Source organism: Eretmochelys imbricata, chromosome 1 (genome assembly GCF_965152235.1).
Source record: "Eretmochelys imbricata isolate rEreImb1 chromosome 1, rEreImb1.hap1, whole genome shotgun sequence".
NCBI lineage: Eukaryota > Metazoa > Chordata > Testudines > Cheloniidae > Eretmochelys > Eretmochelys imbricata.
Window position 1 is genome coordinate 200,300,886 of NC_135572.1, and position 27,319 is coordinate 200,328,204.

The following is a 27,319-nucleotide window of genomic DNA, read 5'->3' on the forward strand; positions in this document are numbered from 1 at the left end:
GCATTTTAGCTGTGAGATGCAGCTACACATAATGTTCAAGGGCGTCCTCTGAGGTTGCAGCTGCAATCATGTTACTAGACTAAAAGGTGCCGTGGGTTGGTACGGCAGTTAACAGCTCCACAGGCAAAGGAGAAGAACTGTAACATCAGCAGCCAGCTGGTGCTGCTTGATGCTCTCTTTGTGAGTTTAATTGCCCCTTTCCCACCCACCCCAGCCTCCCCAAGTTTGGTATCATCAATATGTCTAAAGGTTTTGAAATTGACAGTCAAAGGCTGTCATCCTGCAGATGATGAACTTCCACTGACGATCCCTGCGGGGGAAGAGAGACAAAAGATAGACATTAATGAGGTGAGGGCAACCGCAGAGGATAAAATTATACAAATGAGAACAACTTTGCACTAAAGGTGCCTCCAGCTAGCAAACTCTGTCTGTCAGCCACGAGCCCAATCAGTCTTCCTCCAAGTGTTCCCTGCTGTGCGGTTACATTACGGAAGGCAGCTGAATATTTCAAAAGATTGATAATGCCCTGCCCTGCCCCCTGACAAACTTAAGAGCGTAAGGCCACTGAATTACCCATCAGAAGATAATGACTTTTAATCATGATCTACCTCCAGTAAGCTTCAAACCAGTGACTAGAGGAGAAAAGCCAGGCTGGTTATGATCAAAAGTGAGTGCTCAGGTGATGAGTTGCTCTGTAAACTGTGGTACATGAAATGGGTTGGTCGTCTTCAGCTGTCATACGGTACTGGGTAACTAAAGAATTCAGACGTAGAGTAAAATATTGGCAGATGGCAATTGTGATTTAAATTAGTAATGAGTGGCTCTCCAAAGTTTGGAGGTTTCCAGAAGCTCTGCTACAGCTAATTGTCTGAGCTTGAGTCTGAATGCCGGGTTGGTAACATTGTGAGAGCTGGTCCAGGCAAAGGGGAGATTTCCTTCCCAGATCCATGCACAGTCTTTGTCTTCTGCCGGCAACCCCAAACGGCGCATGCCGCTGTGCATTCATGAAGGACAGGAGGCGCTGTAGCGAATGGAAGACAGATACTGATCTCACATTTGCTGGGATGTGACTCGATTGACTTCAGCTGAATTACTCTTGACTTATACTGGAGGGACATGAGAGAAAAATTTTGTCCCCCTGGACTCTCTATAAGTAAAAGTCCTTTCAGTTCAGTTTTAATTTACTGTACATATTATTATGGTAGTTTTTCCTCATTTTAACAGAGTATAATTTAGAACAGTGTGTCTCTCACATTAACCAGCAGGGTTTAATCTTTTTTTTTTTTTTTTTTAGATTTTTGCTTGCCTAGCTAGTTTTGACTGTTTGCTGACACATATGTCGCCAAGGGCTAATACAACGCCAAACTTATTTTTAGATTCAGTTTAAGAAATCATCACCTGTGGGTACATGCATGCTGATCACAGACGTGTTACTCCTTTGGTTGCGTGGATACCCAGAGATACAGATACGTCATGCTTCAACAAGGTTTTACAGCTCAAAATTAGGATCTATTAAACTCGCCCCTGTTGGAATGGAGGCTCTAAGCTCAAAAGCTCAGATCCAGTACCTTTGCCATTAAAAGAACACTGTCAAGATAAAAATCAAGCATGTCTAAAAGAAATGTTCTTTACTTCCTGTATTAATAACACTGTCTATGATATTAAACCAGAAAGAGTTTTGAAACATTAATTTAGATCTCAATCCATCAGACCATTAAACAAATTTAATTTTAAGCCCTATTCAACTTTTCGGGACTATTCAGGGTACAGGTGCCAACTTTCATTTTTCTGGGTGGGTGCTCCGTCCCCTACCCCCAGCGCCCCCTGCCCACCGCCAAACAGTTGATCAGCGGGTGGCTGGTGGGTGCTGAGCACTCACTATTTTTCCCCATGGGTGCTCCAGCCCCAGAGCACCCATGGAATTGGTGCCTATGATTCTGGGCTTACTTTGTACCCTTTGTGCTGTTTGTTTAATCTTTTGCATTTCTCTTAGGGTATGTATACCTTGCCAAAAAAAATAGGTGTGTTCTTGGCTCAGGTTAGCTAACTCAGGTTAAAGTTAGGTTTCAGAGGCGCAGCCATGTTCGTCTATACCCGCAAAAAGAACAGGAGGACTTGTGGCACCTTAGAGACTAACAAATTTATTTGAGCATAAGCTTTCATGAGATGAAGTGAGCTGTAGCTCACGAAAGCTTATGCTCAAATAAATTTTTCAGTCTCTAAGGTGCCACAAGTCCTCCTTTTCTTTTCAGGTTAAAGTAGCTGTCAGGACATAGCAACTTGGCTTCTAACTCAAATCAGCCCCTCAAATTCAATCCCAGGCTCCTCTGACCTGAGTTAAAGCTGAGCTTCTGTGTCTTAACCTGAGTTAAGAACACACTGACCTATTTTTGCAGTGTAGACATACCGTTAATTAGGAAGCAAAGCTTTGCCGGTCACTTTCACTCTGGTTCTCATGTACCTAGTTCTGTTGTTATCTGAGGAAACCCAAATACTTGTTTCCAATTAAATTAAAAATTTACACTATTTCTAATCCTAATAGATTTGATTTCTTGTTGTTATACGAAACCTAATTGGGAGCCTAAAACACCTGATAGTTTAGCTAATCTATCTGGGTAGTCAGTAGGGTGACCAGATGTCCCTATTTTTTAGGGACGGTCCCGATATTTGGGCTTTGTCTTATATAGGTGCCTATTACCCCCCACCCCCTGTCCCGATTTTTCACACATGCCGTCTGGTCACCCTAGTAGTCAGGGTCTCCCTAGGCATTTCTATTGCACTTACCGCACAGGTAGCTGAATGCCAATGTGGCTTTAATGATGATTCTCATAGCAGTTAAGAGATTTCTCACTATTCAGTTCACTCAAGCAAAGACATAGAACAGATGACAAAAATCTCTGTATACCAAATTATTGAACTTCGTGTAAGGCGTGTGGCTGGGCATGACGTTTGTGTCCCACCACTTGCACTGCCAAAACCTGCTGGGTCCCCACAGGGGCTGGAGCGGCAAAGGGTTGCAGAGGAGGATGTGCACCGTGCATTTTGACATGTACAGTAAATTCATGGCCCACTCCGCGACTGCAGATTCCAAACCAGGCTTTAGGGAGACCTGGACTGGTGGCATTTGGGCAGAACAGCCTGGGTTAGTCATTGTGGCAACTAGAGAGCTGGAAAAAACAGCGAGGTCTGTCGGTGTCCAGCAGCCTCCCTAAAGATTCCCAGGCGGGGTTGCATTAGCCTTTTCTTCTCTAAAATCCCCCACTGCGGCTATCATAGGTTCAGCTCCACCAGTGATAGGGATGGTGGGGCTCCTGGGTATAGCTGGCATTGTAAGCTCCGTGTTATCGAACCCTGCTCAAAGGTGTTCAAACCAGCAGCCAGCGCCTTGTCTACACTAGTGTTCCCACTGCTACTATCAATGGGGATAGTGCAGTGGGAAATGCTAAGGGGGAAAACCTAGTGTAGCCATGACCTGGGAGTCTGGTCTCTTCTCTACCACAAGGGAGCGAGGCACCTCTGATCCAACTGCCTATCTCTTACGTCAGTTACTCCTGCTTCTGGTAGGAATAATTTCTGCTACAATGTTGCCAGTAAGCAATCATCAGCCCCAGGCAATTTTGTCAGAAACTATCATTTCTGGGACTGTAAAAGCCTGGGAATTTATTATTATTTCTGCAAAGCCACGACTCCCATGGCATCGTACTGACAACCTTGGCCAGGGGGACTCCCTGGTATGCTGCCAGGGAGCTAGGACGGTCACTGTGGCCAAGGCATCTCTTCTTTCCCTCCTTGTCAGGTGAACTCCTAATTTGCCTCTCTCCAGCCACTCTTGGCAACAACTGGCTGCCTCAGTACACCCCAACTCAGTATCTGCAACGGTATCCCAGGCCATAATGGTGGGTTAGCAAATTGGCTTGGTGTCGCGGCTAAAATAGCCAGCAGTGAAATAGTTAACAGTGTTGCCCTGTAAATTGACCTCATTATAATTGAGTCAACACCCCTATTGGATTAATGGGGGCTGTTCACACTTCTCAGGCCTGTTTTTTCAGACTGTCTACAAATTGGGTGCTGCATTTTTCTACATTAGGTTCACATTTTGAAGGTTATCTCTGCAACCATGATGGCTAGAGAGATAATTTAGTTTAAGGTGGAGACTCTGGAGCACAATAATGCAGCAACTTCAAAAACAGACCAATGATATCCATTTGCATGCCAGTATAATCTCATTGTACATAGAGCCCTGCTCATAAGGTGGTAATGAATGCTAATGGTAAATAAGGGTCTGGCATGATTGATACAAAGTAATTAACTCATTCTCTGGAAAGGAATCAGTGTTATATTTCATTAACCTTAATTCTCTGTGCCTGACTTGCAGCATGCTTCAAGCTGCTCACTTACCCTATGTTTTATATCGGTGTCGCTGCTGATTTCAGTGAAGTTATTCTGCATTTACGTTGTGTCAAAGGGGTGGAAGAATCAGGCCCATTATAGGTAAAATTCTCTATTTTAAACCACTCCATATTGGGCCTTATGAAACACCGTGGGTTCTACCGTCCCCCTTCCAATTCCCCAGTAGATTAATAGGGTTTCCCTTTTCTGTGTGTCCTTCTGCCTGAAACCCAGCTTCTGATTCATCAAGCTGTTTGTGAATGGGTCCTTACACTAATGAACCAGCTTGATCTACAGTACAGAATATTCACCAGTGTTTGGCCCAATCCATGTTTAAGTTATTGAAGGGATGGCGCTATTCAGTCACGTTATGATTGTGTATGTAGCTATGATGTTGTGCCTTTGCTTCCTATATTCTGCAATTACTAAGAACTCTCCCTGTGTGCATAACTTGTGTATTTATAGGTTTTAGAGTAACAGCCGTGTTAGTCTGTATTCGCAAAAAGAAAAGGAGGACTTGTGGCACCTTAGAGACTAACCAATTTATTTGAGCATGAGCTTTCGTGAGCTACAGCTCACTTCATCGGATGCATATTGTGAAAAATACAGAAGATGTTTTTATACACACAAACCATGAAAAAATGGGTGTTTATCTATACAAAATGTTTTCTCTCCTCCCACCCCACTCTCCTGCTGGTAATAGCTTATCTAAAGTGATACTCTCCTTACAATGTGTGTGATAATCAAAGTGGGCCATTTCCAGCACAAATCCAGGTTTTCTCCCACCCTGCCCAACAAACCCACTCTCCTGCTGGTAATAGCTTATCTAAAGTGATCACTCTCCTTACAATGTGTATGATAATCAAGGTGGGCCATTTCTAGCACAAATCCAGGGTTTAACAAGAACATCTGAGGAATGGGGGGGGGGTAGGAAAAAACAAGGGGAAATAGGTTACCTTGCATAATGACTTAGCCACTCCCAGTCTCTATTCAATCCTAAGTTAATTGTATTCAATTTGCAAATGAATTCCAATTCAACAGTCTCTCGCTGGAGTCTGGTTTTGAAGTTATTCTGTTGTAATATCGCAACTTTCATGTCTGTAATCGCGTGACCAGAGAGATTGAAGTGTTCTCCGACTGGTTTATGAATGTTATAATTCTTGACATCTGATTTGTGTCCATTTATTCTTTTACGTAGAGACTGTCCAGTTTGACCAATGTACATGGCAGAGGGGCATTGCTGGCACATGATGGCATATATCACATTGGTAGATGTGCGGGTGAACGAGCCTCTGATACTGTGGCTGATGTTATTAGGCCCTGTGACGGCGTCCCCTGAATAGATATGTGGGCACAGTTGGCAACGGGCTTTGTTGCAAGGATAGGTTCCTGGGTTAGTGGTTCTGTTGTGTGGTATGTGGTTGCTGGTGAGTATTCGCTTCAGGTTGGGGGGCTGTCTGTAGGCAAGGACTGGCCTGTCTCCCAAGATTTGAGAGAGTGTTGGGTCATCCTTCAGGATAGGTTGTAGATCCTTGATAATGCGTTGGAGGGGTTTTAGTTGGGGGCTGAAGGTGACGGCTAGTGGCGTTCTATTATTTTCTTTATTAGGCCTGTCCTGTAGTAGGTGACTTCTGGGAACTCTTCTGGCTCTATCAGTCTGTTTCTTCACTTCAGCAGGTGGGTATTGTAGTTGTAAGAATGCTTGATAGAGATCTTGTAGGTGTTTGTCTCTGTCTGGGGGGTTGGAGCAAATGCGGCTGTATCGCAGAGCTTGGCTGTAGACGATGGATCGTGTGGTGTGGTCAGGGTGAAAGCTGGAGGCATGTAGGTAGGAATAGTGGTCAGTAGGTTTCCGGTATAGGGTGGTGTTTGTGTGACCATTGTTTATTAGCACTGTAGTGTCCAGGAAGTGGATCTCTTGTGTGGACTGGACCAGGCTGAGGTTGATGGTGGGATGGAAATTGTTGAAATCATGGTGGAATTCCTCAAGGGCTTCTTTTCCATGGGTCCAGATGATGAAGATGTCATCAAAATAGCGCAAGTAGAGTAGGGGTGTTAGGGGACGAGAGCTGAGGAAGCGTTGTTCTAAGTCAGCCATAAAAACCTTTTGTAGTGATAAACACCCATTTTTTCATGGTTTGTGAGTATAAAAACATCTTCTGTATTTTCCACAGTATGCATCCGATGAAGTGAGCTGTAGCTCACGAAAGCTCATGCTCAAATAAATTGGTTAGTCTCTAAGGTGCCAGAAGTATTCCTTTTCTTTTTGTGTATTTATGCATCACCCTGAACAGGGGAGATGCACATACTGTCTGTCTTCTCTCATGAAGACTTTATTTTTGTTCCTTTTTGTTACTTTTATTTTAGATGAAAGAAAACAATTTTAGATTGAACATATAGTGTAGCTCTTTGCATATTGAAAAACATGCAATTGAAATACCCTCAATTGTTAATGTAAGTTCCCTGAATGTCTACAAACACAGGCATTTTAGTCCCTTTTACATGACTGTAAATTATAAGAATTGGTTTCAGGCATGGGGAATAATCTGAAGTCATGTCTATAAGAATATGGAAATTACTGTACCGGGTCAGACCAATGATCTGTTCCTGTTGGTACTCTGCTTAAAGGAGTTCCAACCAGCAGCCAGTCACCAGCACTAGGCTCTACTCAATGGGTCATAGAAAATAATCATACAATCACCATATATAAAAGCGGGGGGTGGTGTGATATTAGGACTGCTGTGAGGCTTCAGGGGGGATATATCTACTGTTATGGCGGGGTTGGGAGTGGAAGAGGAGTCCCAGTCCTCTTTTCCTTGTACCCCCAATGATAGCACCTAGCAACTGTCTACCTGAATCAAGCTAAAGATGGCAAAATGCAGTCTTCAGGGGCTCTGTGGCTATGGCAATTGACGCCAGCGTAACAGGGGATTGAGGGCATTGTATCCTTCGTTTCTGGAACCGTAAAAGCCTGGCTTCTAATTTGTCAGGAAGCAGCATACATCTGATGTGGGTCACCTGCGGCTGATGCAGCGTGGCGCGCACTCGCTGAGCATGCAAGTGAGCAGAAGGAGCAGCAGGTGTGTCTCCACACACAGCGTGCAGCATTTGGCAGTCCTGTGCGGCCTGAGGGAAACGCCAAGCGCCCTACACACCTGCTGGCTCCCCAGTAGCCTTCATGAAGGGTGGGCTGAAATGAGCACCTCTGTCCTTCCAGGGGTATGGGATAGTCAAGCTGGAATGTTAAAGATCTGGATAATTTTATAAACAGCAGGAGAGTGAGTTTGTGTGTGTATGGGGGTGGGTTTTGGGAGGGGGGTGAGGGAGTGAGAGAACCTGGATTTGTGCAGGAAATGGCCTAACTTCATTATCATGCACATTGTGTAAAGAGTGGTCACTTTGGATGGGCTATCACCAGCAGGAGAGTGAATTTGTGTGGGGGGGTGGAGGGTGAGAAAACCTGGATTTGTGCTGGAAATGGCCTAACCTGATGATTACTTTAGATAAGCTATTACCAGCAGGACAGTGGGGTGGGAGGAGGTATTGTTTCATATTCTCTGTGTATATATAAAGTCTGCTGCAGTTTCCACGGTATGCATCTGATGAAGTGAGCTGTAGCTCACGAAAGCTCATGCTCAAATAAATTGGTTAGTCTCTAAGGTGCCACAAGGACTCCTTTTCTTTTTGCGAATACAGACTAACACGGCTGTTACTCTGAAACCTTTATAAACAACAGTATCCGGAGCTAGGCAAGAGCCAAAACTCTAGATCCAAACACCAGTAAACCTGGGGGAGCGCAGATCCACATGTGAACTTCTTGGCTGAGGCCCACTGCTAGTAATGCTTGTAGCTGTGCCTACTAATCAAATCTCAGCTAAGATGATCACCATTGAGGACAGGGAGGTATTCCTCCCCTCCCCTATGTACAGCCCATAACAATTAGCCAGGTGCATGATGGACTTCCCCAGATGAGGGATAGTGCGTTTGATGGACCATTGTTTGATCCAGTATGGCAACCCTATATTCCAGATGGGGAGGAGCGGGGGAAATACCCACTTTTTCTCCCACTTCCAATAACAACACAAAGCAAAAAGCAAACCTGTCCACAGCAGAGAAGGTAGTAGTTGCTCCCCGGATGTAATGATCATAGGTGTACATCATCATGTCCATATCTTCTCCATAGTGTCCCGGCTGCTCTGCTGTCAGACTTTATGTCAAGGGAAAAGAAAACACAATTTACCTTTTGGAAGAAATGAGGAATGAAATAGAATGAACTGAGTGCAGATCAAGTGCCAGAATCTTCACCTCTATTTCTTTGAAAGTTTTTACTCTTTGAAAGTTCTTATTCTTTGACAACATCATAATGCAGAGTCCTACACATAACATGGTTTTGTTTCTCTTGCATGCAATTTGTTCTTGGAATCCTTTAGGTAATTACAAAGAATTTAGCTTGTGTAGAGTAGGTCTGATTATTAAACATAGCAGCAACTCTGGGAGAAAGGCAATCTGAATAAGAATGTAATGCCTGTCTATTTCTTCTGTGTCTGTTACTTTCCTCATATCAGTTTGTTTGGTTTAGTACTGCAAAGTGTCCTAAATATTGCCAAGTCAAATAAATACAACCATGTCTCCATTTATGACTTATACGTATGAATATAACAGCTATTGTGTTCCTCTTTCTTCTCTTTCCTCCCGGTTTGTATTCAGGCTTTAAGAGAGAATGATCTGGATTAAATGTGTAAAGTGTAATTTATCCAAGGATCTCAAAGTGCTTCTGCAAACATTAATTGAATTATAATTACAAGCAACCCTCCTGGGAAGTAGGCAAGTAGTATTATTCCCATTTTACAGATGACTAAACAGAGGCACAGAGAGGGTAGGCAGCTTGCCCAAGGTCATCCATCAAGACTCTGGTGGAGGTTGGGAATGGAGACAAGAGGCTGGATTCATCACTGGGTTTATGCAGGTGTAAACAGAGTTATATCCATGTGAATCTGAAGTAAAATAGTGATAAATCAGGTTTCAGGAGGAAATTCTGTCCCAATCGAAGTCAATTGCAAAACTACCCCTGACTTTAATAGGAGCAGGACTTCACCCCAGGAGCTCTAACTCCCAGTTCCCTGATCTAGGCCCCAGCAAATTCAGCAAAGTCTTTAAGGACATTCTTACACACACAAATAGCCCCCTCCCTATTCAGCAAAGCACTCAACTATGTGCTTGAACCCAATTAAAGTCAATGGGATTTAAGCACATCCTTGAATGTTCTGCTGAATAGGGATAGTACTATTGGGATTACTTACATGTTTAAAATTAAGCACATGCTTAAGTGTTTTGGTGAATCAGGGCCCTAACCGGTAACTATGGGAACTATCAGAAACTGGAAGAATATTTTAAGGCAAGTGTATCTGATTTTTCAAAAAGATCATGTTTACGTATTAGCTTAGGCTGCTTTATTCCAGAACTGTTTCTGTGATTAAAAATTCTCTGAAATTACCACCAATGGCTGTATGATTAAATGCATTTTACATTACTTTGTTTACCATACTATTGAGCTGTTTGTTTTCTCTGTACATAGCAGATGTGACTTAATTACGGGTCATTTTCTGCTCTTGAAAATGAAAGGAAAAGACCATCCAATGCAACATCACAGTTGGCAAAATATTATTCCCGGGCAAATGAAAATAAGAATCAGGTTAGAATTCTGATGCAGATGTTTAAGACCTTAAAGGTATCAGGAGCGGATTCCTTTTTACCCCACAGGCATACTGCTGCCACCTATCCCTAACCATACACCATCATCAAACAAATTATTGATTGCAGAATGAGTGCAACACTGCCTGGTCTTATCTGAGAAGTGTGTGATCAGGTCGGTGTAACAGCATCCTCGTCAGCATTCCAGCCAGGGGGCTGGCGTTCAACCCAGTCTCTGTGGTGCCTTGTTGTTAAGTGATGATCCACATACAACAACATTTCATCACTGATACAGTCAGCTGCTGCAGACAACCAAACAGAACACCTGTCCGAAGGGAGAAATAACACAGCCAGGGGAATGGATGATTGCTGAGCTGGGTTTTCTGATAGAAGGAAGGAGAAGGAGGTGTCCTCTGTGGATGAGAGGATTTGGGCGATAGGTCTGAATTCAACTCCCACTGAAGTCCCTGAAGAGATCTGGATCAGGCCCAGAGTCATTGTCTTAGCGTATGCACAATGTGCCTCAAGTGTTGGGTTGCCAGGCCTCTAGTTTTTGACCAGAATGCCCAGTCAAAAAGTGACCCTGGTGGCTCTGGTCGGCACTGCTGACCAGACCGTTAAAAGTCTGGTTGGTGGTACAGTCGGGGCCCGAGGCTAAGGCAGACTCCTTGCCTGCCCTAGCTCTGCGTGGCTTCCAGAAGCTGCCACCAGGTCCCTGCGGCCCTTAGGCTCATGGGCGGCATGGGAGGCTCTGTGCGCTGCCCACGCCCTGAGTACCAGCTAAGCAGCTCCCATTGGTTGGGAACCGCGACCAATGGGAGCTGCGGGGTGGTAGCACCTGCAGGCGCGAGCGCACCCACAGTGTGAGGAGCCTCACTGATATACCTAGCAGCAGCAAGATAGATAGATAGACTTATGTGTAGTGCTGGGGAGGAGCCGGTGGTCGTGGTACATGTAGGTACCAATGACACAGGGAAGGATAGGAGAGAGGTCCTGGTGGCCAAATTTAAGCTGCTAGTTAAGAGATTGAAGTCCAGGACCGCCATGGTGGCATTCTCTGAAATGCTTCCTGTTCCACGCACAGGGCCAGGTAGGCAGGCAGAACTGCAGGGTCTCAATGCCTGGGTGAGACGATGCTGTAGGGAGGTGGGGTTCCCCAGTTCATTAGGAACTGGGGAAACTTTTGGGAAAGGGGGAGCCTATACAGGAAGGATGGGCTCCAGCTTAACCAGAATGGAACCAGATTGCTGGCACTTAACAATAAAAAGGTCGTAGAGCAGTTTTAAAACTAAGGGCTGGGGGAAAGCCGACAGGTGCGGAGGAGCACGTGGTTCGGACAAAGACATCCCTTAGGGGATGATCCGCTAATGGAAATTGTCTATGTCCTAGTAAGAAGGAGAGGATGGAAGATGATAAAATACAGGTAGGATCTGATGAGAAACAGTCAAATGAAAAAAAGTCTCATTCAATTACATCATGTAATGGGAAACAGCTAAAAATTGACAAGTTTTTAAAGTGCTTAAATAGCAATGCTAGAAGTCTAAATAATAAGATGGGTGAACTGGAGTGCCTTGTATTAAAGGAGGATATTGATATAATAGGCATCACAGAAACTTGGTGGAAAGAGGATAATCAATTGGACACAGTAATACCAGGGCACAAAATATATCAGAAAGACAGAACAGGTCATTCTGGTGGGGGAGTGGCACTATATATATGAAAGAAAGTGTAGAGTTAAATGAAATAAAAATCTTAAATGAACTAAACTGTACCATACAATCTCTATGGATATTAATTCCATGCTCGAATAATAAGAATATAGCAGTAGGGATATATTACTGACCACCTGACCAGGAAGGTGATAGTGACTGTGAAATGCTCAGGGAGATTAGAAAGGCTATTAAAATAAAAATCTCAGTAAGAATGGGGGATTTCAGATATCCCCATAGTGACTGGGTACATATCACCTCAGGGCAGGATGCAGAGACAAAGTTTCTTGACACCTTAAATGACTGCTTCTTGGAGCAACTAGTCCTGGAACCCACCAGAGGAGAGGCAATTCTTGATTTTGTCCTAAGTGGAGTAGAGGATCAGGTCCAAGAGGTGAATATAGCTGGACCACTTGGTAATAGTGAGTATAATATAATTAAATTTAACATACCTGTCGCAGGAAAAACACCACAGCGGCCCAACACTGTAGCATTTAAATTTCAGAAAGGGGAACTACACAAAAATGAGGAGGTTAGTTAAACAGAAATTAAAAGGTACAGTGTCAAAAGTAAAATCCCTGCAAGCTGCATGGAAACTGTTTAAAGACACCATAATAGAGGCTCAATGTAAATGTACACCCCAAATTAAAAAAATATAGTAAGAGAACCAAAAAAAGCCACCCTGGCTAAACAACAAAGTAAAAGAAGCAGTGAAAGGCAAAAAGGCATACTTTAAAAAATGGAAGTTAAATCCTAGTGAGGAAAATAGAAAGGAGCATAAACTTTGGCAAATGAAGTGTAAAAATGTAATTAGGCAGGCCAAAAAAGAATTTGAAGAAGACCTAGCCAAAGACTCAAAAAGCAATAGCAAAAAAAAAAAAAATTGAAGTACATCAGAAGCAGGAAGCTAAACAACCAATGGGCCACTGGAAGAGCAAGGTGCTAAAGGAGCACTCAAGGACGATAAGGCCATTCCGGAGAAACTAAATGAATTCTTTGCATATTCTTCACAGTTGAGGATGTGAGGGAGATTCCCAAAACTGAGCCATTCTTTTTAGGTGACAAATCTGAGGAACTGTCCCAGATTGAGGTGCCATTAGAGGAGGTTTTGGAACAAATTGATAAGCTAAACAGTAATAAGTCACCAGGACCAGATGGTATTCAGTCAAGAGTTCTGAAGGAACTCAAATGTGAAATTGCAGGACTACTAGTCTGTAACCTATCATTTAAATCAGCTTCTGTACCAAATGACTGGAGAATAGTTAATGTGACACCAATTTTTAAAAAGGGCTCCAGAGGTGACGCTGGCAATTACAGGCCGGTAAGTCTGACTTCACTACCAGGCAAACTGGTTGAAACTATAATAAAGAACAAAATTGTCAGACACATAGATGAACATAATTTGTTGGGGAATAGTCAATATGGTTTTTGTAAAGGGAAATCATGCCTCACCAATCTACTAGAATTCTTTGAGGGGGTCAACAAGCATGTGAACAAGGGAGATCCAGTGGATATAGTGTATTTATATTTTCAGAAAGCCTTTGACAAGGTCCCTCACCAAAGGCTCTTAAGCAAAGTAAGCAGTCATGGGATAAGAGGGAAGGTCCTCTCATGTATTGGTAACTGGTTAAAAGATAGGAAACAAAGGGTAGGAATAAATTATCAGTTTTCAGAATGGAGACAGGTAAATAGTGGTGTCCCCCAGGAGCCTGTACTGGGTCCAGTTCTATTCAACATATTCATAAATGGGGTAAACAGTGACATGGCAAAATCTGCAGATAATACAAAACTACTCAAGATAGTTAACTCCAAGGCAGACTGTGAAGAGCTACAAAAAGATCTCTCAAAACTGGGTGACTGGGCAACAAAATGGCAGATGAAATTTAATTTTGATAAATGCAAAGTAATGCACATTGGAAAGCATAATCCCACCTATATATATAAAATGATGGGGTCTAAATTAGCTGTTACCACTCAAGAAAGAGATCTTGGAGTCATTGTGGATAGTTCTCTGAAAACATCCACTCAATATGCAGCAGCAGTCAAAAAAGCGAACAGAATGTTGGGAATCATTAAGAAAGGGATAGATAATAAAACAGAATATATCATATTGCCTCTATATAAATCCATGGTATGCCCACATCTTGAATATTGCATGCAGATGTGGACGCCCCATCTCAAAAAAGATATATTGGAATTGGAAAAGGTTCAGAAAAGGTCAATAAAAATTATTAGGGGTATGGAACGGCTTCCGTATGAGGAGAGATTAATAAAACTGGGATTTATCAGCTTGGAAAAAAGATGATTAAGGGGGGATACGATAGAGGTCTATAAAGTCAGGACTGGTGGAAAAGTAAATAAGGAAGTGTTATTTACTACTTCTCGTAACATAAGAACTAGGGGTCACCAAATAAAATTAATAGGCAGCAGGTTTAAAACAAACAAAAGGAAGTATTTTTTCCACACAACACACAATCAACCTGGGGAACTCCTTGCCAGAGGATGTTGTGAAGGCCAAAACTATAACAGGATTCAAAAAAGAACTAGATACATTCATGAAGGATAGGTCCATCAATAGGTATTAGCCAGGATGGGCAGGGATGGTGTCCCTAGCCTCTGTTTGCCAGAAGCTGGGAATGGGTGACCTGGGATGGATCATTTGATGATTACCTGTTCTGTTCATTCCCTCTGGGGCACCTGGCATTGGCCACTGTCAGAAGACAGGATACTGGGCTAGATGGACCTTTGGTCTGACCCAGTAGGGCCGTTCTTATGTTCTTGACTCACACTCTACAGCTCAATCCTCTGCGCCTCTTTCCCTCTCCCCAATAGCGGCTGTATTGCTAATGATGCCTTATCTTGCTTGTAAATTGCAGATTTATTATACAACCTATGGCCAGTGAGATGAGAAGCCGCTCTTTGACCTGGTCTTTCCTCATTGTCATGCAGCTCTTCCTCCAATGAAGCCGTGACCAAAAGCTGGGGCCTTATATTCTGTGAAGGCACAGGAACTTTGACCTTATACCCGTGATCTCTCAGGATAAGCAGTGGCCCATGGGTGACCTTGTTGCTTCAGGTGCTGTTTGTAGTTGCATAAAGAATGTGGTTTCGCTAAGGGGAATTTTGTATTACAGGTGGTGATGGCTTCATGTGGCATGTCTGCAGCACATGGGAGTTAATTGTTTGTTTAACAGAGAGGAAGATTTTCGTACTTTTGGAGTTGGGTATTATGGGTATCCCCTCCTAGCAAGCAGGCTGTGTTGAAAAGCGAAGGGAGGTTTCCTCTTAGTAATGCTTCACGAGAGGCTCTAGCCTAGCGCATGATTTTAGTAGAGCTCCAAGAGAGGAGTGCTGCTAAGGATTCAAGAGCTACAAGGCGCTTGGAGCCACTGCAAAGGCAATGAGCCTTTTATGGGGGCAGCATGGATGAGACACTGGACTGGGCCTCAGGAGTCCTGGGCTGTATCCCCAGTTCTGCTGGGTGGCCGTAGGCAAATCACTTCACCTCTCCTTCCCCTCTGTTGTCTAGTTAGATTATAAATTATTTGGCGCAGGAACCATGTCTTATCATGTGTATGCACAGTGTCTAACACAACAAGCCACAATCTCAGCTGAAGGCCTGTGGACGCTGGCATGATGCAGTTCTCTGTGTGATCTGGGAGCTGCTGCCCATTCTGCAAAGGGAAAGGACTGAAATAGCGCTAGGTCGTTTTTCAACATTAAATGAATTAGGATCTCTTGCACAGTGGCTGACTGATCGCCATGGAGACTGAATTCGTCGGGTGGTATTCACTGGGGTATATGTCAGCAAGAAAACTTCACTTCTGCCTTAAAATGACCACATTCAACTGGAAGGTATTGAGAGCGGTAAATGTGGGTTTCCAATTCTGCAGTTGCTTTTCTGACTCTGTAACGGCACTGCTCATAATCTCAGAGGTGCCAGGTAAAGCTCCTGTGGATTATAATGTGGTTTTGATGACATCTTGGGTAAAGGAAACAGACACTTCCTTTAAGGCCAATAAACTGTAAACGTTTGGAAAATGGCGTAGTTGCTTGCCCGATCTAACTGAGAGAGAAGGCAGCCACAGCACCAGCCAGACCCCTCTGGCCCTCAGCAATGCTGGTTGTTTGGAGAAGGGAAACAATCATAAACACGCTGTGCAGACTTTCAGCTGCTCCGGTGACATGTTTGCTTTTGAGAGCATGGAGTCAAACTTTTCAAGTACCCCCTATGAAAAGAAAAATATGAGGTCTAATGGGATTACTTAGTAATGACATGTCCACATCTGCAAGGAATTTGTTGCCTTTCCAATTAGATTACATTTGGTTCCTTCCAGAGTGATGGTGGACACCTGGTCTCCCACCACCAAACATACTTTACTTTTGTAGCATTTTCCCGGGCAGGTAAAGTATTGTGTTTTTTCCCTCTCCTGTAATTAATTTAACAATCTTTGGTATGGTAGAAATCCATGGAATTCAAGAACAAGGCTTATCGTGGTAGGAAAAAAACAAGAACTCCCCCAAAAATATCAAGTTCAAAAATCTAAGACTGGAGCAGGCTACTGGTGTAGCTTGTAAAGGGGTGCATATTGAGGAGTTTCACTGGGACTTAGTGGTGAGAACATATGTTCAGTGTTAAGCATGTGCTTAAGTCCATCCCTGTTCTGCAAAGCCCTGAAGCATGGGTTTTAGTTATATAATGGTGCCTTTAAAAAGTATTCTAATAAGTAGTATATATAATCTGAAGAAGTGAAAGGTAAATGAACTTTATGTTTAGGCTGAGAAGTTGGAAAGATTCTAACAAGTTGTGTGCCGGCCTGCTGTATATTGGGAAGACTCTGCCTTTTAGGAAGGAACTTTTCATTTCATGAGGAGCGTCGGGGTAGGATAATTGATCATTTTCTCCTTCAGGTGAAACACAGATGCAGTTTAAAGTGAAACCCAAAATATGAGTGATAGGTATATTGCAAGAGAAGATGTAGAAGATGCAGAAACGGGCATGAAAACGTTTTGAGTGGGAAAAGGGGTCAGACAAATGAGATAAGAACATCTTAATTCTCAAACTACTCTGTGAATCTCTGGCTCCTATTAGTTTTCCTTAGAAATCTCCCTGCACTCAGATACCACAGGGAAGGGCTCGTTTTGATTTAGATGAGAGTAGATCAGGGATTTGCAAACATTTTGGTAGCATGAACCACATTTTCTTGTGGCTCACACATTATCCATTATACAGTAATTGCACACATGGAAAAGTAATATTAGGAAAATATGCCTGTATTGGTTAGATGCCTTTTAATGCAGTTGAGCAGGTGGAAGCAAGAAGGAGGAGCCAGCACCATGGGAACAGCTTGTTCTCCACAGACAACCAGAAATTGTTCCACAGACTAGGCCACAGTTTAGGAGCCTCTGACATAGAGAGGGAGAGGGGCAGTGGGGAAGAGAGAGAGAGAGAGATGTTATCAGAATTGGACAGGCATTGAAATAAATAATTAATCTTGCATTATCATTATTATTACTTAAGTAGCTCCAACAGTGGGTAAGATGCTTCATGGATAATTCAGAAGACATGAGCCCTGCATCTAAATAGACCATATATAGCTAATGGCTGGTGGAAGAGAAGTAAAGGAAAAACAAGTGCTGAGCAGTGAAGTTTAGCAGGGTCTTGTTAGTTTCATATTTTCTGTTGGAGTCACAGAGTGAGTGCAAGACCAGAATGAGTCATGTGAGGGGGTACACCTGCCCTGCATTGGGCAAGAAGAGGTTAACCCTACGCTGTGGGCTGAGGAAGCCAGGCCCCCTCTCCCCTGCTGGGCATGCTCCAACTGGAACCCCAGTATAAAAGGGAGCAGCCCAGCTCAGTCTGCTCTGACCGCTGAGAAGACAATGTGCGTTGCAGGTTCCTGTCCAGGAGCTGTCGGAGCCCCAGACTGCAGAGGCCAGGCATGCCAAGACCCAGGAGAATACCTGGCTGCCCATGGGAGCCCATGAGAAGGAGTCGTCAGGAGCTACACTGGCCAAGACCCCCAGAGAACCAGAGGGCCTAAGGACTCTGGAGCAGACATTGACCCGGTTGTGGAACTGGGAACACAGTCAGTGTGTTTTGGACAGATCCTCACTGACCCAGTGGCAGATACTCTCGCTGCTGATAGGGTCCTGGGCTGAGACCTGGTGGAGTAGGGAGGGCTTGGGCCCAGCTGCCAACCCACCGCTGAATGGTGGCCCACCCCACTTTTTGGCCATTAGGCCGTGCTGCCCTGCACCAAAGCGTGGGTCAACTGACTCTTGCCATTAGGCCCTACCACCCTGCACAGGACGGCAGCCCTATCAACTCTGGCTACTAGGCCACGCTGCCCTACATGGAAAGGCAGCCCTTTTACCTTGACCACGGGACCATATCTCCCCCCAGAGGGATGACAGTGTATACCTGCCCTGCGATAGGCCACTGGATCCTGCCCTCCTGTATAGCACAGGCCACTAAACCTCACCTAGCCACCCCCACACCAAGCCAACAACCAGAATTAGACCCAAGTATTACAGCCTTCAGGAGACTAAACTACTGTGTGCTACAGGCAGAGGACAGGAGGGATCGAAGTCCATCAATGTCCGAGGCCCTTGCAATGGTTCAGTGGGGTTCTTCTATTACTATATCTTGTATCTGTCTGGATAACACTACTTTGAAGGGAGGACTAGGGGTTACAGGCCACTTGGAAGAAACATCTTTAAGGAGGAGAGTATCAGTGGGCATGACACACTGGGTCAGGGAGAGGTTCCAGGCTGAGGGAGCCACATGGGAAATGGCACAAGAGTGGACAAAGGACATGAAAGCAGGATGTTAGACATGTCGCTTGAACAGAGCAAACTGGACCCTGGAGTGAGTGCCAGAGATGATAGCACAGAGTCAGGCACGAGTTAGACAGTGCAGATCTGACTTTATAATGTCTCTGTCCCCCTGGAGGGTCCCAAAGACCTTTAACAAACTGTGGGCAAAGTCTTGTCAGATCTGCCCAACGGATCTCCACTGTTGTATCCTGCCCTGTTTAGATGAATGGATCTCCAACCCAATCACTGTGGAATCTGAGCACAGAAAGTAGAACAGAGGAGCCAAGATTTGTTGCATGGATCTGCAAGCAGGATTTTACCCTGTTTATGGAGGAAGCACTTCACCCTCCTTAAAATGCTTCCACTTCTGCATTGGAATATGGCTGCTCTTTAACAATGCAACAAACCCTACCCAACATCTGACGACAAGAAATGGAGAATGCCATGTCTTTTTGAAACAGATGGGCAGTCTCCAGGCTTGTGTGTAGTGTAGAAAAGAAACACGAGACGTGATGAACCCAAGACTATTATTTTAGATCTTGTGCTAATCTGCCTTCAGATTTGCAGGGCATGGCCAAGTGGTAATACTAAAACTCTTTGAAGGAGAGTGATTTGAATGATTTCAACTGTTTCATTGGAACATACACAACAAATTCCTGCCTCACAAGAGGCAGAGACTTTAAAATCTGCCTAAAAATGAGATCCAAACAAAGTCTCCCTCACAAGCTGGAGACTTGGCCGGTCTGTCAGTACAATTTGCAAATGCACAGCATCTGCAGACCACATAAAGTGGGAAGGTCACAGAGGGGCATTTACAGATTTTGCTATAGCTCCTTTTACTTGGGCTTTAAAAAATGCAGTTTCTTTCCCTCCTGGCTGTAAGGAGATTGGATTCTGAAAATTAATGCACTGCTGTTGCGTTTGGTCGGTAGCCAGCCAGCCAAACAATAAGGCCTGCAGGCATGTGAACATCTCACATGCATCTCAATGAAGAATGCGCTTCAAAAACTAGTTCTGGCCACAAAGCTATAAGCACATTGTTTCCTTAAAAAATGTGTAAGAGAATTATTTAGTTTGCCAGTGAAAAAAATGCTGGATTAACAACCATGGAAACTGAAGTCTTCTGTTTCGCCTCAGAGCAGGCAGGAGCAATGCAAGCTTGCCTTCTAATATCCTGCTAATAATCTTCCTCCTTGATTTAGAAGGACCACATCGAGGGGCAGCAGAGGAGCTCACTACCCATGGCCCAGTTAGTCCTTAGTCTCCTTGATGAGACTGCCAACAAGGAGACCAACAAATGCCAACTGTGATGATCTTTTCTGAGATGTGGACATCTCTTCACCAGGCCTTGGACTGTGATCACTAATTCATTTCCACAGAGGCCCCCAAACAGCCTATGTACTACAAAGAAATTGGAGAATGATTTGTGTGAGGTGACTAGAGGTGAAAAGTTCCCTACTCTGTTCCCAAATCCCCTGAGCCATACAACCCCCGAGGTGATACTGCTTGACCAGAACGGAAATATACGTGATTCACCTTGATACACAGAACTAACTTCTTCTCAATGCATTAGACAACAGGGCACTGAACTTCCCGGGACCAATGGTCAGTTATGCTACATTGGGAGGACAACAATTCTGAATGCTTTGCAGCAAAAACTGAGTAGACTTGGGCTGTAGTAAATCTTGTGGAACTCACCTACAGGAGTATGGGCATTTCCGGCTGTAGCGGCAGCAGTAAAATTGCCACTCCCGATCGAGCACAGCTGGAAAATACTGGCTCTGGAACCCTGCCACTAGTCCATTATTTGAACAGGTCTGATACCTGAGAAAAGGGAGGGAAAAACAAAAGACATTATTAAGTAATATTGTAAAGAAGAAAGCAGCACTTATATAGCAATTTATATCTTCAAAGCACTGGGCAAGGAAATGATACAGTGTTGCCAACCCCAAATATTCAAAAATCATGAATCAGGCAAAGATTGGCTTTAAAATGTTAAATTAATGCTTCTTTTTCTTTGCCCTCTGGTATTTGAACATTTAGGGTTCACTGGGGTCACATTTTCAAGCTTTTCTTTGCAATCCTGTGGTATAGAAATTGACTTTGATTAAAATGAAAGTTGAGTTTCTCATGTAACCACCTGAATCCAGGAGCTGGGGCTTTAATAAAAAACATCAAATATTGTGTGATAAAGTCCCAAGAGTTGGTAACAGGAATACAATATTATTTTGCATGTGAGGAACCGGAGACATTCTCTGGGGGGAGATTAAAAGATTTGCCCAAGGTTTTGAGTTTGAATCTGCAAAATGAATTGCTGCTAAATTTACTAAACCACTAGGCTAAACGTTATGAGGAAAGTCCTCTACCAACAACCCGGGGTTACAAAAAACTCAGTTTTCCTTGTAGGGCAGACGATGCCTGAAAAGCCTATGGTACAATACTACCACAAAGTTCCCTCTTCAGAGCCAATTTATAAAGGATAGATTCACACATCATGGAGATGGCAGCCATGACAAACTGACTCAGTCGGAACAGCGCCACGCTCTCAATCACCAGTGCCACTTCCTATGATACCTCAGAAATTCAAGGAGAGAGTAGGCCCGAACCAGTTTAGTACGTGAGATCACAGCCCAGAATAATGCAGCTGCTGCCTATGAAGAGCAGATGAGCTGATTCTTTCTCAAAGAGACAAGAAAGGGCTTTGCTAATGAAACATCAAGCACAATATTTTCCCAGGGAAAAAAAAGACTGGCCTATGTAATATTGTTTTCCTGTAAAACTCTTTCCTGTAGTGGCGCTGCACAAAGATCTATTATTTTTAATATTCCATGCAAAATTTCCTCCAAGTGGAGCAGCAGGACAGAAGTGCATGCCTGCTGGTTTTGCTGATGCAGTCCTTGTTTTACAGAAAGCCTTTACCTGAGCGATAAAGCCCAACATCATTATTTATCAGCCCATTAAGGACAAGAACGGAAGGGTAAGTGCTTGAGGCAAAGCTGAAAGTAGTTAAAGCACTTCAGCTCAGGCCTAGGGAGGCCCTCAAACTGTCCAGCTCCACTGAGGTCCTACAACTTCCTGTCATCTGCTTCTGCCAGGGTTGCAGGAAACTCCACCATCCATTTCCTCCAGGGCCTTAGGAATCCTGTCACCCACTTCCCTGTGGCCACAGGCAACCCTGCTGTCCAATTTGGCTCATACCACTAGCAACCCTTTTTCCCTCACATGAACCACTGACAGTGACCCATTCCTTTCCCACACAGCCTCTCTGCCTTTTGGGGAGGCTAGTGCCTCTTCCCCATGGCCTCACTCCTTGTTGAGGTTGACTAGTGAGGACTATACACAAACCTAAGCAGCCCTGCTTCCGTTTCCATCTATGCAAATAGTCCCACTGGATTCAATACAGTGGATCTGTGTAAACATGCTCCCTGCTGTCCCTTTAAAATAAACCTACAACTGTGAGGAAAAACAGCTTGTTTATGGCATCTAGCATAAATGGGAACACGTGGAAAGGGCAGTCTAAAAAGCAGGCAGCCTGATTCCAAGGTTTGTGTAATGCTTCCCCGTTGTTGGTCAAAGAGTCTGCACAAAAACAGTCCTCCACAAATGTACTGGGCTGTGCTGCCAACATGTTAACAGGCAACTCCCACACACATTTGCTTCCTTAGCCCATGATGTAATCTGTGCCCCAAGGGTGTGTGTGTGTGTGTGTGAGTGAGTGAGTGAGAAAGAGAATGATTCAGAGACTGCAGAATCTGTTTTCCCCACTTCCAGAAAAATATTTTCTTAGAATCCTAACCAAGGAAAAAAGGCAACAAACTTACATTAAACTGCACTTTGTTAGAAAAGTTTATACATTGTGCCTGAAAAATAAACAGAGTTTTTTGAGGGTAGGGCACAGCATTCGTCTATGTAATAAGGAGAGGGGCTGGGGAATGAAGACCTCACAAAGGGACATCCTCTCTTGTGCAAGAGTTGTTTGTTTGGTTATTTTAATCCCTGCCATTTGGAGCAATTTGGTTCATTCCATCCACAGTTGCTCTTCCTAAATATATATTTTTAAATAATCTCTGGCAGAGATAATTGAGCAGCGGCCACAGAAGAAGTGAACTTCACCAGAGGCAGAGAAATCACCCAACTCCTCCCTTCATTCGGGTGGAAAAGTTTTAAACCTCAACTCCCAGGGCCCCCTCCGTTGTAGAGGAATGGGATAGACATACATTACCCTTCCTTGGATTACACATCCCTGTTCAAAACGTGTCACTGTGTAGCTGCCACAATGAAGCTATAATTAACAGGGTGTAGCTATTAATTACTAGAAACTGACACTGTCCCCCAGACCTCTCACTGCTCCAATCCCCCACCCCTGCCTACCTACCAGTCATTAAGGGCCAGATTCTGCTGCCCTAACAATGAGTAGTATCTTGGTCCCCAAACAGTCTCCCGGAAGCCAGTGGAGACACTTGTGAAGTAAGGGTGCTACTCAGCATGACTAAAAGTGTCAGAATCTCTCCCTTCATAAATAGGCCCCAATTCAGCTAAGTCCTTAAACACGTGCTTAACTTTAAACACATTCATAGATTCAGATGTCAAAAGGGACCCTTAGATCATCTAGTCTGACATCTTATAAATCACAGGCCACAGAATTTCATCCAGTTACTCCTGTACTGAGCCCACATGCTTATTCAGCAATATGTTTAAGCCCATCTCTATTCAGTAGAGCGCATAAACATATACCTAACTTTAAGTACATGCTTAAGCTCATCCCCTAATCAGCAAAGCACTTAAAGTTAAGCCTGTACTTAAGTGAATGCTGAATCACGGTCATAATGGTGAAAAGTCGTAATATTTCTTCCTCTCTGAGCTTTACATCCCTACTCCATTTTCTCTCTAATTTTTTTTTTTTTCAAAAGAATGTCTCTTGGGTTTATTTCTGCTTTGAAAACTGCACAATATACACAGATGGTAATTAGTTAAAAACATACAACTATACAGTACCAAGTCATTGGTCAAAGGTCTCTTTTTGGTGTTTCCGCCAGACTGGGGTTTCTGATGTATGTTTTAGACAAGATAGCCAGCAATTGGAGAGAATTCAGAGGAGAGCAGCAAAAATGATCAAAGGTTGATTAAAGAGCTGGGAAAATTAGACCTCTAAGGAAAAGTTAAGCAAATGGAGAACATGTTCAGGCTGAAAGCAAAGAAGCAGAGAGGGGAGCATGGCAACTGTGACAGATATTGCAACTGCACATTAATATCTGTGGGGCCCATATTATATTAAGTTTATGTATCACCATGAGGCAGGGATTGTGTGCAACTCTGGGGGGCAAGGTGTGTGTGGGGGGAGCGGGGGAGTTTATCACAGCTCCTCCAGAACCAAAAACAGTGAGGTGTGATTACAGAGTAAACACCTCCAGAGAGGTACCAACCATGGGTAGGCCTGCATATACTGGTTCAAACTGGGTTTTCTAGAGACCAGCAGACAAAGACAGGGCTTTTGGCATAAAAAGGCTGCATTTAAACTGACTCAGGGCTTTCCTTCTGATCCAGCAAACGGGCAGAACCTTCTCTCTAAGGGCCCCAACCCTTGTAGAAGAGTTGAAAAGACTTTGGGAAGACTGATGGGTGACCTCTGGTAAGCTTTTAGTGTTTGCATAGGAACTTTTACTGTTTTTATATGTTTTCTCTGTGATGCTTTTACCTTAAGAATAAATGTGCTTGCTCAGAAAGAGCTGTGTGGTAACTTGTAACAGTTTGAAAAACACTGTTCATACCCTTCAGGGAGAAAGCAATGCACAGGTGCTGGCCTTTAGGCAGACTGGCTTGCTTGGGATATCTCAGTGTAAGGCAGGGAGCTGTGCAGCCTTAAAACCCCACTCCAAAGGGAGAGAGACGTATGTCTCTGCCCAAGAGAGCTGATGGCTTGGAGCCAGAAACCTGAAGTGGTGGCCTCAAGGGACCACAGAGGGGAATACAGGTACAGGTACCCTGAAACTGTGACAACAACCACCTGCTAATATGCTAAAGGGACGTCATGCAGACAATACATTTATTCTCCTTAGTCAGTGAAGGCAGGACAAGAAGTAACAGGCGTTGACTGCAGCAGAGAAAATGTAGATTAAATATTAGGAAGAATTTTGCAGTTTTATGTTTGTCAATGGAGCTGGCTGCCAATGGAAGCTGTGGAATCTCTGTTGTTGGTGATATGCCAGGTGAGGCCAGCCACCCACCAGTCAGGGCTGATGTAAGGATAATAAAATCCATCCCGCCACAATGAGAAATGGATTAGATAATCCAGCAAAGATTGTTGCCAACTGAAATTAATCTAATTTGTCCCTCACAAGCAGAACTGACCAATCAGGAGGCCAAAACAGACACAGAGATGGCCAGAAAGATACCCACAGTACTACAGATTATTATTCATATTTGTGTTCCTACACAGTTCCTGAATGGATGTATTTTCAGAATAGTGTCAGGCACTCAAATACCATGGTGATGAGCCTGGCAGAGAGCTGGAAAAGAGAGGCAGATAGATATATAAAGAAAATACAGAAGGATTAGATTTTCAAAAGCCCTAATTCTAAGAAAGTGACATAGGAACACAAGTCCCAACAACTTTCAGTGGTCACTTAGGTGCTTTTGAAAATCCCACCTGAAATAGATCCATATAGGAAAAGAGAAAATGCTCAATATAGAGATAAGAGAAACAGAACAGACAGATAAAAGAGTTAGACAGGACAGGTTAGTTAAGAGAGTAACATCCAAAATAGATAAGACCAACAAATGGAAAAGACAGTTAAATAAAGTATCCAAGATAAATGAATGATGGCGAGATAAGATAGGTAAACACAGAAAAAGAGAGAGAGAAATATCTAAGATAGATAATTGATAGAAAAAAAGAGAGGAGAGCAAGAGAGAGAGAGAAAAGAAAGAGAAGAGAAGAGGAAGTGTGAGAGACAAAGTAAAAAGATCTAAGAGATGAGAAAGAAATAAGGCATAGATGATATGCAGAGGATATAGACTTCCTAGGTACATATAGTTCTGATGATGAATGTTGCTAGATGGTTCAGATGGCATAAGAAAACATTTTGTATAGAATTACACAATATCCCGTTTGTGAGAAATGACTTCAGCAATTACTGTCAAGAATTGTTTGAGAAGAAAAAATGTTTTCTTTATTTTTAAACAGTAGAAAGAACTCATTCAAAATTATTATGTAATAAATGAAAATTGCATCAAAGTATGAAAAGGACTGCGTAATACAACATAACCAGAATGATCTCAATCTCTTGCTTATCTTTCCATCTCTGTCTCCTTCCTACCCCTCCCTTTTTCTTTTCAGTCTTATTCCAAAGTGAGTATAAAGAGTCAGTTTTGTTCTTAGCAATTGCATCAGCCATAGGAACTTATCACAGGGTGAACTGAGGAGCATGAATCATTCAGAAACGACTCAAAACCCTTGAAAATCAAGGGTTTCACATTTCATTTTGAATTTTTTAAAAATTTCCTGTTTCATGCAAAATCTGCAGAAGTTTGTGTTCTTTGGCTCAAAAAAATTCTGTAATCTAAAATGTCTGAAATTTTAAAACTGAATACATGAACATTTTCAACATGTGTCTGTTTTCCATTTCATGAAAACATCATGAGAAAAATTAAATTTTGGGATCATGTAATGCCGCAGAATGAAATGCTGTAGATGGTCTCATGAACCTTTGCCACCCCCTCCTAAAATCTGATCATTTCTATAAAGTCCTTCTCAGAAGCACAGTAGTGTATATGCATGTTACATATGAACTACAAAGGATTATATTAGGCTTTACATAACATGCTACATCATTATCATATAATTAATATTCACTATCATCATCATAGATTAGCATGCATTTTTGGCCCCTGTAACACTGATGTAAGTAGTAAACAGTCCCATACTGGGCCCAAGCCAAAGTCTTCAGCAACAAAAATATATAGAGAAAAAACAATACTAAGCTGGGAAGGAGCTTTTTCTAATGATTAGGGTTGGAGATTGGTAGTCAGGAATTTTGGGTTCTGTTCCCAGCTCGGTCACTGATTCCTCGTTTAGCCCTGGGCAAGTCACATCCCCTCTCTGTGTCTCAGTTTCCCCATCTGTAAAATCAGCAGCAACAATACCAAGCCACCTCAGAGGTGAGGTTGTGAGGCTAAATCACTTAATGTTCGCAAAGTGCATTGGACTCCTCCAGTGGGAAAGTGCTATGGAAGTGTAATGTAGGATCATTATCACATCAGTATGCATCATTACTAATTTGACTAAGACAGTCATTTGTAATGGCTAAGCAGATAATTAATGTGCACTTGTACTATCACCACTGTGCTAATATGCACCCTTCGACTTTGGGCATTGCAATTTCTCTTTCAAAAGATAGTTTAACAGTATCCTACCATTGCATTCCAGCTCTGTTGATCTCTTCCCACCAGCATTCTGTTGGTTCCCCAAGACTCTGGGGCGTAGGCATGCATGCATAGTTCCACAGTCTGTCAGAGCCTTCCTTCTTGCTGAAAGTGCTCCTTACTGCCACTATCACCTGGCCATGTGGGCATTGGAAGTTGAAGCCCTGACGATACACATTGACCCACTCATCATTATCCCCATAGTCATAGGGTTGATAGTTATAATCCCCATACTGGCCCCAAGCCACCGTCACCAGTGGCAGGAATACACAGAGAAGAACAAGGTCCAT

The 27,319-nt window shown here is 43.4% G+C and overlaps 1 protein-coding gene across 1 annotated transcript; it reads right to left on the reverse strand.

Annotated features, from left to right (window-relative positions):
* Window positions 1–243: 243 nt before the first annotated feature.
* On the reverse strand, window positions 244–27,319 carry DPT (dermatopontin). Its single transcript, XM_077807314.1, has 4 exons — window positions 27,021–27,319; window positions 20,307–20,432; window positions 8,489–8,596; window positions 244–310 (listed from the first exon to the last, which is right to left on the reverse strand). The coding sequence occupies exons 1-4, from the start codon at window positions 27,317–27,319 to the stop codon at window positions 244–246; spliced, it is 600 nt and encodes a 199-aa protein (XP_077663440.1).

Bases quoted from the DNA above. Each gene is read 5' to 3' on its own strand.
- DPT (XM_077807314.1), bottom strand. From the start codon at position 27,319: ATGGACCTTGTTCTTCTCTGTGTATTCCTGCCACTGGTGACGGTGGCT. The intron at 20,433-27,020 runs GTAGGATACTGT...CCCTTTTCTCAG, and splicing joins AACAGAGCTGGAATGCAATG to GTATCAGACCTGTTCAAATA. The intron at 311-8,488 runs GTTTGCTTTTTG...CTTCCCCCGCAG, and splicing joins ACCTTCTCTGCTGTGGACAG to GGATCGTCAGTGGAAGTTCA.